A 16,743-nucleotide genomic window follows, 5' to 3' on the forward strand; every position below is an offset into this window, starting at 1 on the left:
GAGCCGCTAAGCATTGACGCCTCTACGCCTTTGTGGTAGGTTCCTAGGTTTGACAAAAAAAAAAAAAAAAAAAAAAAAAAAAAAAAAAAAAAAAAAAAAAAAAAAAAAAAAAAAAAACAGATCCATTGCACCTCAGTGCAAAAAAAAGAATTTTACAGGTTTTTCAAGATGAGGTGGTTAAAACCTCTTATTTCAGGTTTTGGAACAAGGTGATTCCAGTAGTTCACCTTTCATTTCGATCCGCCACCCTTTTTTGGAGTTTCAAGTTCTTTTTCAAAATTAGTGAAAATTAGCTTGACAAAATCTGTTACTATTAAGATATACCTATGTAATAGTTTTCATTCCTGAATCATCTTTAAATGAAAAATTTTACCCACTTGATATTTTTTTCTAAATGTATTTTTAAATATTCTGTTACTATGGGCTGCACCTCACTCTTTACTAGGTTGCAGCTGCTGTTGAAACTACAATATATAAAAACCAAGTGTCTACCTTTTTTTCTGTCCACTTAATTTGTTACTACATGTTAAACTATCCAAGAAGTGTGAAAATTAATGCAGATAAACTTTGGAACCATTTGAATTAACATAGGGTATACAAAATTGGAAAATATAAACTAACAAAAAAACAGTAAGAGTTTCTGAATATTACTTGATATAACTTTACAATTGATAAAAATATGGACTATCACAAAATCAATGATAATAATAGAAAAAACATAAAATTATTGATATAAATAGCAAAAATACGCCCTAATTTATTAGGTTTACTAGTGATTATGAACCAATTATAAATAGATTTAATTCATTACCTAACGTAACAATATCTATAAGTATATGTTATATATAGAGCTAAGATCAGACCGTCTATTTAAAGAACTATTTTTCTCTTTGTGTTTGACGTTCAGTTCCAGAAACAGTTAATGGTGTTTAGAGATTATTTGTATCTTTATGTATTCATTTATTTCTAGATTTGTGAAAAACACATTAACCAGTAAGAAATATGTCGCTGTTGTATTTTTGTGAGTTAATGACTTTTCCTCAAATAAAATGAAAGAAAATCTACAGAATCTTGATGAAACAATACCTTTGAAAGCGCTGTAAACGGAAACTTTTCAAATTCGAGTTCTGTTTCCTCTCCAGGTTTTCCTTCAAGTTGTCCTTTGTAAATTCGACTTGCCACAATTGTTGGATTTGACATTCCATCGCCCAAAAATAATATTATGTTTTTTGCAGCTCTTTCAATGGGTCTATTTGTTATAGACAGTTGCTCCGCAAGAGTATCTTGACCTTGTTTTCTCCAAAATTCAGCATCTGGAATACCCAGTTCAAAGGTTAAAATTTAATTTCTGCAATGAATACTTTTATTTTCGTTTTTCGACAAATGCACAAGAAAATACGCTGTCTTCTATAGAATTTCAGCAGGTGGTGTCAGTAACAAAAGATTTAGAAATGAAACTAATATCCTTAAGGCACTGTACAGTAAAACTGTTTTGTAACATTGATCTTGTGTTAGAAAATTCGTTCTTAATACATTAGGGGGAAATTTTCACTCATTGAATATAGATTTCAAAGGATTGCAGCCCTCCCACATATATATAGAAATAATTCATTTTTACAAAACTTGAAAAAAAAATGTGATAAAATTTGTAATTGTTGGTCTGCATTTGGGCGTTTTATTTCTCATTCGGGATGCATTGCTAGATAAGTGAAATCCAAGTCGAACCCACGTTCGACAAATACAAAACGTCCAGAGGTCTCAATAATTTTTTTTACCAGCGTCTCAATTGTCCCAATAGTTTTCTGTTCTTTAAGCAAACTACATTTTACCCGGAACATAAATAATCATTTTTTAAGCTTATATGTTCTTTAGAATCTGGGTTGACAAAACATGTAAACCCTAAACTTGAATTTGTCTAAGCCAATATCATATTTGGAAAATGTTTTGCTTTTAACAGAACTAGCGTCTATATTTCTGTCCCCTTGGTAGTATTATTAGTAAAGATGGTGGGAGCAGTGAAGATGTTAAAAGTAGAATAGCTAAAGCTCAGGGTGTTTTTTCACAGTTAAAAAAAGTTTGGAAGAATAGAAAGATAAGCCTACAAACCAAGATTAGAATATTGGAAGCTACAGTGATGACAGTGGTCAAATATGGCTCTGAAGCATGGACACTCCGAAAAGCAGATGAAAATTTACTAGATGTTTTCCAGAGAAATTGCCTACGGATTGTTCTGGGTACCCGGCTGACTGACCGTATTTCAAACAGTAGGTTGTACGAAAAGTGTGGTTCAATCCCGCTTTCTGGGGCTATAATGAAAGAAAGGTTGAGATGGCTAGGCCACGTTCTACGGATGAAGGATGACAGATTACCGAAGATTGTCCTTTTTGGCCAACCGTCTGGGGCTACACGGAAAGCAGGTCGTCCTTGTCTGGGTTGGGAGGATGTCATAAATAAGGATTTAAAGGAAATGGGAACTTCCTGGGAGGGTGTAAAGAGGGAGGCTTTAAATAGATTAGGTTGGAGGAGGAGCGTGCGTAGCTGTGTTGGCCTCAGGCGGCTTGGTGCTGCAGTGAGTTATTATTAGTATTATTATTATTATTAGTGTAACTAGTCCTTGTCTAGTCTTTCTGTCTCTTTCTAGTCTCTGTCCTAGTCTTTCTGTCATCTAGTGTAAAGTCAATTCCAGAAACCATCTAATTTTGATGATTCTGTCCCTTCTGGGAAATCATTTTCGTTTTACGAAATTACTCATCAAGATGTAAAAAAAAAACTATATTGAAATTTAAAACTAATTCTATTGCAAATGATTTAGAATTTTCTACTCGAATTGTCAACCAAGTAGCATCAGGTAATTCTTCTCTCCTTTCCCATATTTTAATTTATCTTTAGTTAACAGAATATTCCCTGATTTGCTTAAAAAGGCAAATGTTTTTGCTTTATATAAAAGTGGGAGTTCCACTGACCCTTCCAATTATAGAGGTATATCTATCGTTTCTATTTTAGCAAAGTTCTTGAAAAATTTTCAAATAGGCAACTTCGTAATTTTCTTTTGGATCATAAAATCTTGCACACATCTCAATATGGATTCATCAACGGTAGGTCAAATGAGTTGGCACTATATGATCTTTTGCTTGAGGCAAATGATGCTCTTGACGGTGGTCAGAGTGCCTTGGCGATTTTTATTGATGTTCCCAAGGCATTTGGTACTGTCGATCACCGTTTGCTTCTTATAAAATTAAAAAAAAATATGTGTTTTCATCAAGTTCTCTTGTTTTTGTTTTTAAATCGTATCTTTCTGATGGGAAGCTAGAATGTTTTGACCGTGGAAGTGTTATTTGGTCTAATCGTTTTCCTATATCATGCGGCGTTCCTCAAGGCTCTATCTTAGGACGTATCTTGTTCCTTTTTTTTATAAATGATTGGCCAGAATTTTTACCGCTGTTCAGAAATTTTTATGTTTTCTGGTGACATGGTACTTTTCGGAGTCCATTCTGATTTGGCTAGTTTATTTTTAAACCTTAATGAGACACTTCCAGCTGCATCTGATAGGTATCCTAGAAATCTACTTGTTCTTAATAAAAAGAAATGCCAATATATGTCGTTTTCACGTACAGGCACAGTTCAAAGCGGTTCTTTTTCTGTTTATTTGAATAGTGTAGAACATGAACGTGTTCGCCATTTTAGTATCTTGGTATTTTTATGGATGAAAATTCATCTTTCCAATTACACACTAAAATCTTGTCGCTGAAGATCAAGAAATACATGGATTCATTCACGATTGCGCTTTCATTTCCCTAAAAATAATTTGAAGATAGTTCATTTTTCTCTTGTTCACCCGTGTTTCCTTTATTGTGCTCCAGCTTGGTCATCTCCATGGGGCCTGTCCAGCCAAAAAATTCAAGGGAATTCTCTGTAACTTTCCATTGTCTTAATTTGGTATGAAATAGAAACAACTGCACAAGTAATAGGGAAGAATAAATTTAACTGACAGATTGCATTTTTTTACCTAATTAATTTGCAAATAAGTGCTAATGGAACTATCAAGGTAATTTTAAATAGAATCAACAAAGAATAATAAATGAATTATGAATTAGAGAATCTGTTAAGTCTCTTTTTCAAATAGCAAAAAAGCAAAAAACGGTAACTTGTGTAAAATTAAAAACCCTCTTCAACAGAAATACTGATTTCACAGCTAAATGTCAACTGAAAACTTTTATGTAATGGTAAAATGGAGAACAACTATGAGACTAATTTGACGGTAAATATACGAGTTAATAGCTATTTGACTATTAATTGGAATAATAATAGTGTAAAAATGAGGAATCCGAAAATAGAGTCAAAATAATTTACCAAATGGGCAATCAACACATCTGGGTCACTTTGTCCCAGGAGGGAAGCTTGCCTCCTCCTGGAGGCATGTATCAGGGACTTTTTTACCATACGTCAAATAGCCCACTCGGTATTTCGGTTTGGTCCGATGCGGAGTCATAAATGACACAAAGAGCAGATAAACACCTTTGATTGGTATACTCACTTAAAAAGGACACTATCTTAGAATTTTCGAGAATAAACCCCTCTCCCAATCTCAAATTATCACTTTTCTATTTGAAAAGCCTGAGAAAAAAAATAAGACAAAAACTGCTCATTACATGGTCAACCCATTTGTGAAGCCTATGATAATCCACAATACAAGGAAAGTATGTTTTGTCATTCCTTTGTCCCTTACCTTCAACTACATTTTTCCCGTTGATTGATCTTCTGGAAAGCAGGCGTCCATGATCTGGAATTAGAGAGGGTAAGTGAAAATAAAAAATTACGAAAGAAATAAAGATTAGTAAAAAATACAATCGACCTATGATGAACTATCAATAACGTTGTTGAAGAGTATTCTTGGAGTTATTTTGAACCACATGTTCATATTTTCAGTTTATGTATCATTCAGGTATATTTCAATTGCCCAGGTGATTCTGTTCCACAAGACAGGTGATAAATCTTATGAAAGTAATTATCGTCCTATTGAAATTTTATCGCCATTATCTAAAGTGTTTGAAAAAAAAAATTCATAAGAAAGGATTTCTAATTATTTGGATCAAATAATTTTTTCTTAGTAAATACCAGATTCGATTTAGGGCAAGTCATTTGACAGAACACTCAGATGCAGCTCTTCTATTAGAAATTAATTAAATCAGTCATGGAAATTACGTATGTTTTTGCAAACTTAAATGTCTAAAAGCCTGATGCATCCTATGAGCCAGGTAGGAGAAACCCTCTGAACTTTTTTCCAAGACGTTGTTCTATTGTTTATTTATTTAAATTTAATCAATCTTGTCAATGACCTAGGTTTGAAGATTAACGACAATTGTTTGGATTCGAGAAAACCTCTGTAATCTGATGACAATGATGTTTGAGGGTCAACGTCATTTGTTTTGGTAGGACTTACGCAAGAGTTTGTTCTGATTCCAAAAAGTCTCATTGATAGAAACATCGGACATTTCCTGTTACCTGTCTTGTGCAAGAGTATGTTGACCCTCTTACCGGGTGATGGACTGGTTAGCTCTTTGTTTCTCCAAGCTATATTTTTTTTAAGAATAGTTATGAGGAAGAGTTCAGAACGATAACATCATGAATATATATTTTTGTTCAAAGAAAACATGTTTTGCTATTGGGTATGAGTGGTTTTACTCTGTTGGATGGTGAAGGTGCTAGTGGCAGTGACATGAATCCAATGTTCCAGCGGCAGTGAAATTACCCAATGTTCCAGTAGAAATTACTAGGGGTTGTCGGCTAACCCTTGAATAGGTTAAGATGTTTTCAATATATGTGCTATCATTGAGCAAGTTCAAGTTGGAGGAACAGTTATGTTTCGCAGCAAAAGTGAATAAAATGCATTTACATAGACCACAAGAGAGATTAAATGCACTGGTGAAATATATTGAAGACAATGAGTTGAATAAGAATATGAAAAAAGATTGAGATATCCATGTTGCTATTCTATTTTTGGAAAAAAAATGTTTTTTCTTCTTGGATATTTTAGTAGGTAACGCATCCTCTTTTTACGGAACCAATAGGCGACGAGAGTGTACTTTACTTTTTCTTTCATAATTTTCTTGTCTAACCTTTCGAAGAATGCTTCTAAACTTAAATGTTTCAGAAGAGGGTTGTCTAAAAATGATATAGAAGAAGTGGGGCAACAATCTAAATTTAAGTAGGGGGCATGATAAAATTAGGCTTAAGCTATTTGGAAAAACTAAATTTCATCTTCATTTCACACAATCCCCAGCCAGGAAGAGGTTCCTCTCCAAAAGAAAGCAAGGGTAGGAACAGGTCCAAGCATGCAATGCAATGAGAATGCGGCACCCTCAAGATTTTTGGGCTCTTTGAGACCAGCGGTCCCCTTGCAAGGCGAGAATGCTGCCCCTTCGACCACATGCAAGATGGGGTTGCCAGAACCTCTATACCATACAGCCATGGTGAAGTTGACAGTCCAATAGTAAGTAAAATTAATGATATTCTTTTATATTTTTCGAAAATAGCAGGAACCTAAGCACTCATTATGCCTGACTTATTTACTATGTGAACAGCGTCCTAATGACAAAAAAAGTGACTTAATATTTTAATTTTGGTGTCTTACACATGGCAGGATTCTGAAAAGTTTTAATGATTTACCACGATGATAGAGCGTCGGACCCCTCTTGTTTGGAAGACCTAAACCTCCTAAAAAAAGGTGACAATCTTTTAAACAAGATGTCAGGAGCTTTGAGGAGTCCGTGCCCTAAAAAAATTGACTTTTCATCATGTTTTAATGCTAGAAACTTCATGTATTTCGGTATGGTGAATCCATTCTTTTAGAGAATAATTCTTACGTTGTCGTTACGTAGATTCGCTTAGAGATATATGAACAGCATTTTACAGCGTTTTACTCTTGAAAAGGTCTCATTTTCCCCCGGAGGAAGGGCGTTTTAGGTCCTTGGTCCTCAAATTAATAATTACACTTTTTTAGCCTATTGTATTGTTTTTTTAGGATAAGGTAACAATATATTTCATTTCAGAATATTATCATAAATGTTTCAAGGGAATAAAAAATTCGTGTTCTTTTTCCAGATCCCAAAAAACGATGATGACGAATGGATTAACAAATCGATAGAGGATTTCTTTGGTACATCATTTGATGGAATAATGGGCGTAAGAAGGGGGGGGGCTGGTTGCCCTCCAATCACCTTTGACTCTTCAAAAAAGCTCTAGAACTGTCAATTTCTGATCAAATAAGCTCCTTTCGAAGTTTCAACGACAACTCCTTTCAGACGAAGTGCCTTAGTAAAAAAGAAGTTAAATAATACATTTGTGCCCACATCGCTCTTTACTTAGGCAGCTCTATTGTGCTGCCGGTGATTACCTTCAGGAATTTCTTAGGGGGGAGTTTGAATAAAATCAAATCACACTAGATGTAAAATCATTGTCCGGTATCCGATAAAGCTCCTCTATCAACATAATCGAACGCTTGCTCAGAGTCTATAAAACTAAGGACTAAAGGTGTTTGATAACTTAGGCACATCTCAATTATTAACCTAATAATTGACCTAATAATTATTAACCCTTTTTCAAAAATCATATTCATTACCTTCAGTAACTTATGTCTAGCCTCAGAGCCACCCTATTTAAGAAACTCATTTACCACAGTGTCAGCACCTGGAGCCTTAATATTTTTTAATCCTTTTAGTACTGTCACCAATTCTTCCTCACAAAACAAATCTTCCTTCACATGCAAGGTGAAACATCTTACATCTGTAAGATGTTTTGCTTGAAGTTTTCAGGGCCACTACTACTATTGCAGCGCAACCACTACAAACTGCGACAGCTTGCGACTGTGACTGCAACTGCTTGCTACTGCTACTACAGCCACTTAAGACTACTTCTAGGGAATGTTGAGGAGGATTTTGAACAAAGTCAAAACATGCATAGTGATAGTCAAAAAGGCGCATCGGCGATATCTCAGGAATGGTGCATCATTAATGTCTCAGGAACGGCTGAGGGCATTTAGTTGAAATTTTCAGGGCATGTTCAAAAAGGTGCACCTGGGCATATTTATATTGATTTCAGGAACGGCTTCGGGTTTTACGTTGAAACTTTCATAAAATACTAAGGGGGAAATTAAACAAAATCAACACAGACAATATGCATCTAGGTTGTCAAAACGGCACGTCTGCAATATCACATGTATAGTGAAGGTATTAAGTTGAAAATGTCGGAGAATATTGAGGGTGACAATAAACGTAATCAACTTAGGCTACAACTATGCGCATTCCGGTTTTGAAAAGGGAGTGTGTGCAGTGTATCAGGATTGGCTTATGGTGTTAAGTTCAAACTAAAAAGGTATGTGGAAATAATTAAAAAAATACTATTTTTTATATATATATATATATATATATATATATATATATATATATATATATATATATATATATATATATATATATATATATATATATATATATATATATATATATATATCCATTTATATTTACCATTTTATATCCATCTATATAAAATGATATGTGCAAAAGGTGAAATATCTCGGAGCAGTTAAGGGTATTAAGTTAAACTTTTGGAGAATGTTGAGGTAGATTTGGCACTTGAGTAAATAAAAGCATGCGCATCCTTGTTGTCAAAAGGTCGTATCTGCAAACTTTCAGGAATTGCTAATGGCATTTAGTTGAAACTTTCCAGGAACGTTGAGGAGGATGTTGAGATAAATCAAAAGACACTAAAGAGAAAAAATAAATTGGAATTGAATATTTTAATTTCTTAATCTGAAAACGTAAAAGCTGGATAGATATTCAGTATATTAACCAATAAAAAACTTTGGAAACAAAAAACGAACAAAATTAATTAAAAAGAAAAATAAATGTGAAAAAGAAGTTTTCCAAAGAAAAGTAAAGGGCCATGTTAAACTTAAGGTCAGCAAAAATAAAATCTTACAATAATTCCACCCCAAAATGACCAGAAATTATAATCAAAGAATAAATAAAACCTAACACGAACAAAAATTAAAATAAATGATTATATCAAGCATAAAGATGATAAAAGATACTGATATAGATGAATAAATAAAAAATCTTAAAACTAGTAAAAATAAAATGAATATTCTAGTCAAACTCAAAACGAACCAACATTTCTTCGAGCAGGAGTTTAGTTACTTCTCTTTTCCCTCTACTTAAACCGTAGAAGTTCCAAAGCCTTTTGTATCATTTGTGCTTTACTGAGAACATATTCTACTGTACGCATTTTTGTTATATTTACAATTTTGAAAAACAAAAAATTAAAGTAAAAAAAACATCTTTAATTGCTGGGTTTCCAGGAGTTAATACTAGGATATAAATTCAATATTCAGTTTATTTTCTTAAGTTCCTTCCAGTCATCTTGATTATAATAGTGATTTATTCTTTATTTGTCGTCGATGTTTTGATTACAAAACAGACAATTGAAAATACAAATAGTTATCAATAAAACACAAATATCAAAATACGTTTTCGAACTTTTCTAGTTAGAGCAGAGTGAAGGGGGTACCGATTAAACTCCAGCTAGAAGGGATTTTTGTTCGTTTTGAGTTTGAACAGAGTATTCAATTTAGTTTTTATTGGTTATAAGATTTATTTGTTCACCTATGTCAGCATCAGTTATCTTTACGTTCGATATGATTATTAATTTTAATATCTGCTCGTTTTGGGTTTCCTTTACTGTTTAATTATAATTTCTAGTTGTCACGAGTTTGAATTATTATAAAACTTTATTTCTGATGGCCTTAAGTTTAAGAAGGATCTTTACTTTTGTTTGGGAAACTTCCTTTTCAGAATGTTTTTTTTTATAATTAATAGAAAACGACCTTTTTTGGTATTCTCAAAAAAATTACTCCTCCATATATAAAAAATACATTTTGCCTCAGTTAAATTTTCATGAATTTACATAACTAGACTAGGCTAGAACGAGCCGGTAGAAATAGCCTGGTTGTGTTAGGCAGCAAAGGATTTATAAAATTTATTAAGGGAACTGGGAGGAGAAGTATACAGGATGGGAGTCGTAAACCTCAGTTTTAGGGTTTTGCACCATGGAGGCTATGATGGTATTCTTTTCATGTTTCCTTGCCTTTCAACTCCAGAAATGGCATCAAGGAACCATTTTAGGTACCACATGGAATTTCATGATGGTGTTTTCAAGGGAAATTTTATAAAAAGCACGCAGACAGAAAAAATAGCTTTCAAATGACCCCTTAAACGGCTCGCTACTGTGTTCTAATGCTCCACTGGCGGTGAGAAAAAAGGAAAAACAAAGACAGAGAACAAGGAACGAATCAGCACTTTCTATGCAACAAGGGATTTTAATTATTGCTCGAAATGGGAGCTGTAGTTTCCTTGTATTGTGTTTCTGACATTTGCAATTCTAATGGTGTACTTTCATTTTGATCCGACACAATTTTCAGGCACTTTCTTGGAATTCATGTAAATTTGTTTTCAGTATGACATTTTACTGTTAAGAGTAATCGAAATAATAGTTACCATTCTTAAATAAACTGCATATAGCAATTTTTATTACTAGCACATTCTTAGACTTTCAGTTACTATGGGCTGGAGTTCGCTTTGGGTCATTTTTGGGTATCGTAAACCGATCCAGCCAAAATTAGTTTCAAACTGGTTTTTCTGATTTGGGATCTACTTCGCCAAAGAACTCGTCGTTTCAAGCTAATCGACGACAAAAAATTTTTGACCCGTTTTGGGTATTATGAATCTTATAGTCTTTTGGTCTGGAAAGAGGAATGATTAAAAATATTCTAATACTCTTGTTCTGGTATCGCTTGTGCGATGGTTGGCTGAGAAATTCATGTTACATTTCAATTTTCTGCGCAAGTCTCTCAGAAATCATATCGAAATTGAAGATAAATCAGAAAAATAAACTTTTGTTCTGAGGTCAGAAGAGATGGACAAATTGATAGTTATGATATAAAAAAATATATTCCACAATACATATCAAACATTAAGTCCCCGCTAGCATTTTTGAGGTTTTAATATTTTATTTTTATGCTTAGGTATATGTTTCAGAAGTCCATATTTAATTTTCACCGAGTAATCACCCGCTCATTATTGCTGCTGAGGTCACACAACCACATATTTTATTTTTTTTTAACTTCAAAAAAATATTCCCGAAAAAATTATGTAAATAGTAAGCAAATTTAAAAAGTACTAAATTTCACTTACCTTAAATCAACATTAGAGAGGTTTTGTTGAAATACATATTGCTTCCCAAGTTGGGTAGTATTTAGTAGCATTGGTAACTCGTTATTTACAAATTGTAACGAGAAAATGTTTGATGAGTAATTAGCAATAGGAAAAAAATATACTGAAGCACCCCTATACTTTAAAATATATACATGGTGCGAGACAGCTGATCCCCGTTATAAATTTAAGCCCAAGACCCTGCGCGAAAAATCAATATTTTAGGTAGGAAAGAGAGCAATGAAGAGCAAAGTTATAAGTAAGAAAGAATAAAAAAAATATGAGGAATCATACACAATCATTCTACTTACTGTATTCATTTTGTTCTGCTTGTCTTACACGAGGTTTGTGATAGCTATCACCTGAAAAAGGAGGGGGCAGCATTAAGGTTAAGGCATTTTTTTTGCAGAAATAAACGATCAATCAACATTTAAAGAGCTACTTCATACAATTTTGTAACATTAAACGTTCGGTTTATATTCGTTTTGTCTTGTTCAGTTTGGGTGACAGCAGTTCTGGAAGTGATTTATAATGTGAGTTTTATTTATTTGTTCTTTTTATAATTTTTTCTGCCTTCTCATTTTTTATGGCTTTATTGAAAGAAAACTGTTTTTTCTTACTGAAAGCGTTTTTTTTCTTTTTTCCGCTGCTTAAGGCTCCCGGACATGGGGCCGAAACATTTAATTTTTTTTATTATCTGATGTTTTGTTTTTGTTTTATTTAAATTAAACCTTTTCTTTTTTAATTTTTCGTAAAACAAGAACAGCCACTTTACTTGAATTTAGCTTAACTCCCAAAGCGTTTTCCACTTTTGTTGGCCCGTAAATTGTGTAAATCTGATCGTGAGGACGGAAAAAAGCAGATGGCAAGAAACAGAGAGGATGAGAGATAGATAGATTGAGAGAGAGAGAGAGAGAGAGAGAGAGAGAGAGAGAAAGAGAGAGAGAGAGAGAGAGAGAGAGGGAGGGAGATAGAGAGTGAAAGAAATAGCCAGCGAGGGAACATTCAGAGGTTATTCTTATGCACGAATAATGAAAATTAATCAGAGCATTTTCTGAGAACATTTTTCTCTGGAATTCAACTACATAAAAATGTAAAATATGAAATATACCCAAAAATGTAGTGACACAAATACATAAACAAAAAGAATCAAATCCATTATTTCATTTAAGAAACCATAAGAAAATAATCTATTAATGGCAAAACGATAATCCAGGTCATACAATTTTAAGCGAATCTGACATGATTATTTTGAGGAGCCATTTAAATAATCGCAATAATTGTGTATGTTTCTTTAAAAATTTCCTCCAAAACGGCATTACATTATTACTTTTTTTTTAATTGGCGTACTACATTGGATTGAATGTAATGGCGGAAGAGTTAAATCAGATTCATCAAAAATTAGATTCTGATGAAACCTATAATATGTCTATTTTTTTATTATCATGGGTAGTAAAATATAGTAGATGATTATAACTAGCTTGTAAACTAAATTCATTTAGGGCTGTAATTTTGAAAAAAAAAAAACAGTTTTCATAGGAATGACACCGTAAATACTTGGAATGGCTATGATAAACTTTCCGGAAGATAGGTGGGTACTTAAGTGTTATAGCGACCACACTTTGTTCTTGATCTGCAATGAAACCGGTTTTATGCGTCCACTCGGAGATAATCAGCTTAGCCTGAGCGAGATAAACGGTATCTATGCAGACATAGTTTAAATAAGTATTTGATAATATAGACAAGGTTAGGTTAGATATTTAATATAATACGTTCTGGGCGGCCTGCTTTCCATATTTTTCTGTTAATAAAGTTTTATACTTTCATCGTATTTTGGCATATTTTAATATTATTAACCTAACTTCACTTTTTTGGTGTGGTCCCTATGTTACCGATGGGTGTCCGTGCTAAATATTTTCAATTTGATTGTCAAAAGTATAGAATATGCATGGCAATAGAAAAGACACCATATTAAGACCTGGTCACTGTCCCGTTTCCAATTTCTAATCACGAAATAGATTTACTCCCATTGACAAATTTAGTACATACAGGAAAAGCCTCAACACTGTTTTAGGAGTAGCTGGATGCACCTCTTAGAAGGGGTGAGAGGGGTCTGACCTACCAAAGAGTTCAACTTACACTTAGTAGATTTTTTTTTCTTTTTCACACTTTAATCTTTTGTTAGATATTTTTACTCTTTACGAAATATTCGATTAACATATTTGTTTTGTTTCACAGAAAATAAGGAATGAACAGAGAACTTATAGGATTTAGAAGTTCAGCCATCAACTTATAACTATTAAAAGATTACTGAAATTTGTAAAGAAATTAAAGCTCCTAGATATGTTATTTATCGAGTTATCAACTGATTGCAGCGGATCGCATGTTTTTACTGCACTTGTTACTAACGTTTCTTCTTTTGTTGCAATCATTTATTATTTAACGGCTGTCACTATTCGCTACCACCGAAGAAAGTGCTGCTGTTACTTCTTGCTTAACTTGACTTAATGCTCTTCCTCAGCAGGGACGCCGGCGTAGACGAACTGGTTAACTGGTGGTAGCGTGTAACTGCTTTCAATTTTAGTTTAGATTTAGAAGTTTGAATAATTAATTTAAAAACAAAAGTAACTACCTTTTCTATAACGATTATTTGGTAGGAAGAACAATAATTCAAGTAATGTTTAAAAAGCTACTACATCTAGAATAAACCTCTCTCTCTTCCACTTCAATTTATGCATTACCTTCTGCTGTGAGCACTAGGAATAAAATTCCGAAAGCTGCTTTCAAACCGGAAACGTACATCCCAGGAGCTTGAGACAAACTACCGAAAACAATACAACTAGATAAAAAATCATTTTGATTTATTGAAGTATCACGTATAAAAGAGTCTAAATTCCAAAGTCTCCTAAGCTTAGGACTATTATTCCTAAAGTGAAAATAAATAAAGCACCTTTTGATCACGCAATTACCTATTGTATAAATATGAGACAAATTACCCAAAATAGTACAACTAGACAAAAAATAATTTTGCTTTATTGGAGTATCACGCATAAAAGAGTCTAAAGTCCAAAATTTCCTAAGCTTAGAACTATTACTCCTAAAATGAAACTAAGCGAAGCATCTTTTAATAGAGACCACGCAATTACCTTTTCTAATAATACGCAGTTTCAAGGTGACTTAGCTCGTTATTGCATCGTCAGCTTATAATAATAAGCTTATCAGCTAATAAGCCAAAGCTTATTTCCTCTTTAAACTGAATTAAGACTTATAACTTAGCTTGTTTTGCATCAATTCAGGACTTTGCTTATTTTTAAACCGAGTCAGTCGGCAGCTCCAACTTAGTTCATGTTTTACTAGTTAAGAACTCGGTGAATAAAGACTAAACACTTCAACAAAGCAAAAACATCATCTGCTGGGAGTTTCAGGATAAATTGGAGGTCATGGAAGCGTGAACAGAACTATAACGTGATCCAGGTCAAAATGAAGCATAAAAATAGAAAATTTTATTTTCAAGCAAAATCTGTAATCAGTAAACACTTAGAAAACAAGCAACACATTTCGCACTTTAAGATAAAAATTTAATCACTTATGTGTGGTTTCCTTCCACCACTTTTAAATGAATAAATATTTGCCCTTCATATCAAGTCCAAATAAAATCAATTTTTTCCCAAGACAAATTCTATGTATTTTAGTCTGAGATAAGACAAAAATGCTTGATTAGCTTCACAGGAATACTTAACGGACCTAAAGAAGAGAGCAAAATTAAAGACACGAACAGCACACAATACAATACCTTGAAAGAATTTAAAGTTCAATTTAGTAAACCGATACTAAATTTGAACATTATGCTGAAGATGCTTAGTGATATCTAAGCTAGTTTTAACAATAAGGTACTAAGTTTGTCCAACTTGACTCGCTCGTTTTAATGATTATCGCCCGATTACTCTCACAAATTTGTTTTAATATTCTGAGGCTTTGTTTTAAGCTTCCGTATATATAAAATTGCTTCATTCACTTTGGAATAATTTCCAAAGTTATCTTGACACGTCAATTAGCTTTTATATCCTAGAGTGTTTTTTTCTAGACTGGCTCGATTGTTTTTTGTTTTTTTTTTTCAGCACAGATAGACAGGTCTTGTTCTTCTAAGAGCTAAATTCCCAACATTTTGTCCATTTAAAAATATCCTAGCTTGGAAGCTTAACTTTTTAGAAATCAAATAACCATGAATACCTGATTTTATTTTATTTTTGCGATAATCTATGCAAAACTTTTCTATCTCTGACAACTTTTTTGAGGGAATAAAACCAGAAATCCTGATTTTGAAACAGAAGTTTCGATTTCTAAAATGTTCAATTTTATTGCTTACTTTTTCAGACGTTTAATGCCATGAAAAGTAAGCAAGAAGTTACTCACCCTTCTATATTCAAAAATGAACCATACACTAAGGAAGAAAGGTTCACACGATGAACTGTTTCACGGATGTCCCCTAACCCCAGGAAATACTGCACAGTCGTAATATACGTGAAAATAATAAGGATACATAGTTTGAGATTACTTCGTACAGACAGAACTTATTTCAGAAACCTTTATTCGCAAAATTTTGAAAAACAAATTTGTGAGAGTAATTGGGCGATAATCATTAAAACGAGTGGGTCAACTTGGACAAACTTAGTACCCTATTGTTAAAACTAGCTTAGATATCACTAAGCATCTTCAGCATAATGTTCAAATTTAGTATCGGTTTACTAACTTGAACTTTAAATGCTTTCAAGGTATTTTATTGCGTGCTGTTTGTGTCTTTAATTTTGCTCTCTTCTTTAGGTCCGTAAAGTATTCATGTGAAGTTAATCAAGCATTTGTCTTATCTCAGACTAAAATACATAAAATTTGGCTTGGGAAAAAATTGATTTTATTTGGACTTGATATGAAGGGAAAATATTTATTCATTTAAAAGTGGTGGAAGGAAACCACACAAAAGTGATTAGATTTTTATCCTAATGTGCGAAATGTGTTGCTTATTTTCTAAGTGTTTACTGATTACAGATTTTGCTTGAAAATAAAATTTTCTATTTTTATGCTTCATTTTGACCTGGATCACATTATAGCTTTGTTCACGCTTCCATGACCTCCGATTTACCCTGAAACTGCCAGCGGATGATGTTTTTGCTTTGTTAAAGTGTTTAGTCTTTATTCACCGGTAGAAGACATTTGATTAACTGAGACCGAAAACACTTATCGTTTGTTAAGTCACAATTTAAGTCCAGATGACCCAACAGCGAGAATTCCTCCAAATTGACTCCTTTGTACATCTTACAAGCTGCTGAGCCGCTGTGTTAAATTGAATTTCGGATGCTTGGTCCCTATAATTTGCCGAGAGATACACATTTACTACAGTTAAATCATTAATTACCATCGCGACAATATATTCCGAGGACTTAACGGTGGTTGCTGGAAGCCACAGGGAAGATCACGGGATTTT

At 33.2% G+C, this 16,743-nt stretch overlaps 1 protein-coding gene across 1 annotated transcript in view; it reads right to left on the reverse strand.

Moving 5' to 3' along the window:
• LOC136031994 (alkaline phosphatase-like) overlaps positions 1-14,112 on the reverse strand; it is a 51,324-nt gene extending 37,212 nt beyond the window's left edge. The window contains exons 1-4 of the mRNA XM_065712057.1: positions 14,006-14,112; positions 11,576-11,626; positions 4,727-4,780; positions 1,087-1,313 (exon numbers count right to left, since the gene is read on the reverse strand). Of these exons, the coding sequence (XP_065568129.1) occupies positions 1,087-1,313; positions 4,727-4,780; positions 11,576-11,626; positions 14,006-14,066 (393 nt within the window). The 5' untranslated portion in view covers positions 14,067-14,112. The remainder of the gene's footprint in view (positions 1-1,086; positions 1,314-4,726; positions 4,781-11,575; positions 11,627-14,005) is intronic.
• Positions 14,113-16,743: the final 2,631 nt, after the last annotated feature.

The sequence above is a fragment of the Artemia franciscana genome, chromosome 10 (assembly GCF_032884065.1).
Source record: "Artemia franciscana chromosome 10, ASM3288406v1, whole genome shotgun sequence".
Taxonomy (NCBI): domain Eukaryota; kingdom Metazoa; phylum Arthropoda; class Branchiopoda; order Anostraca; family Artemiidae; genus Artemia; species Artemia franciscana.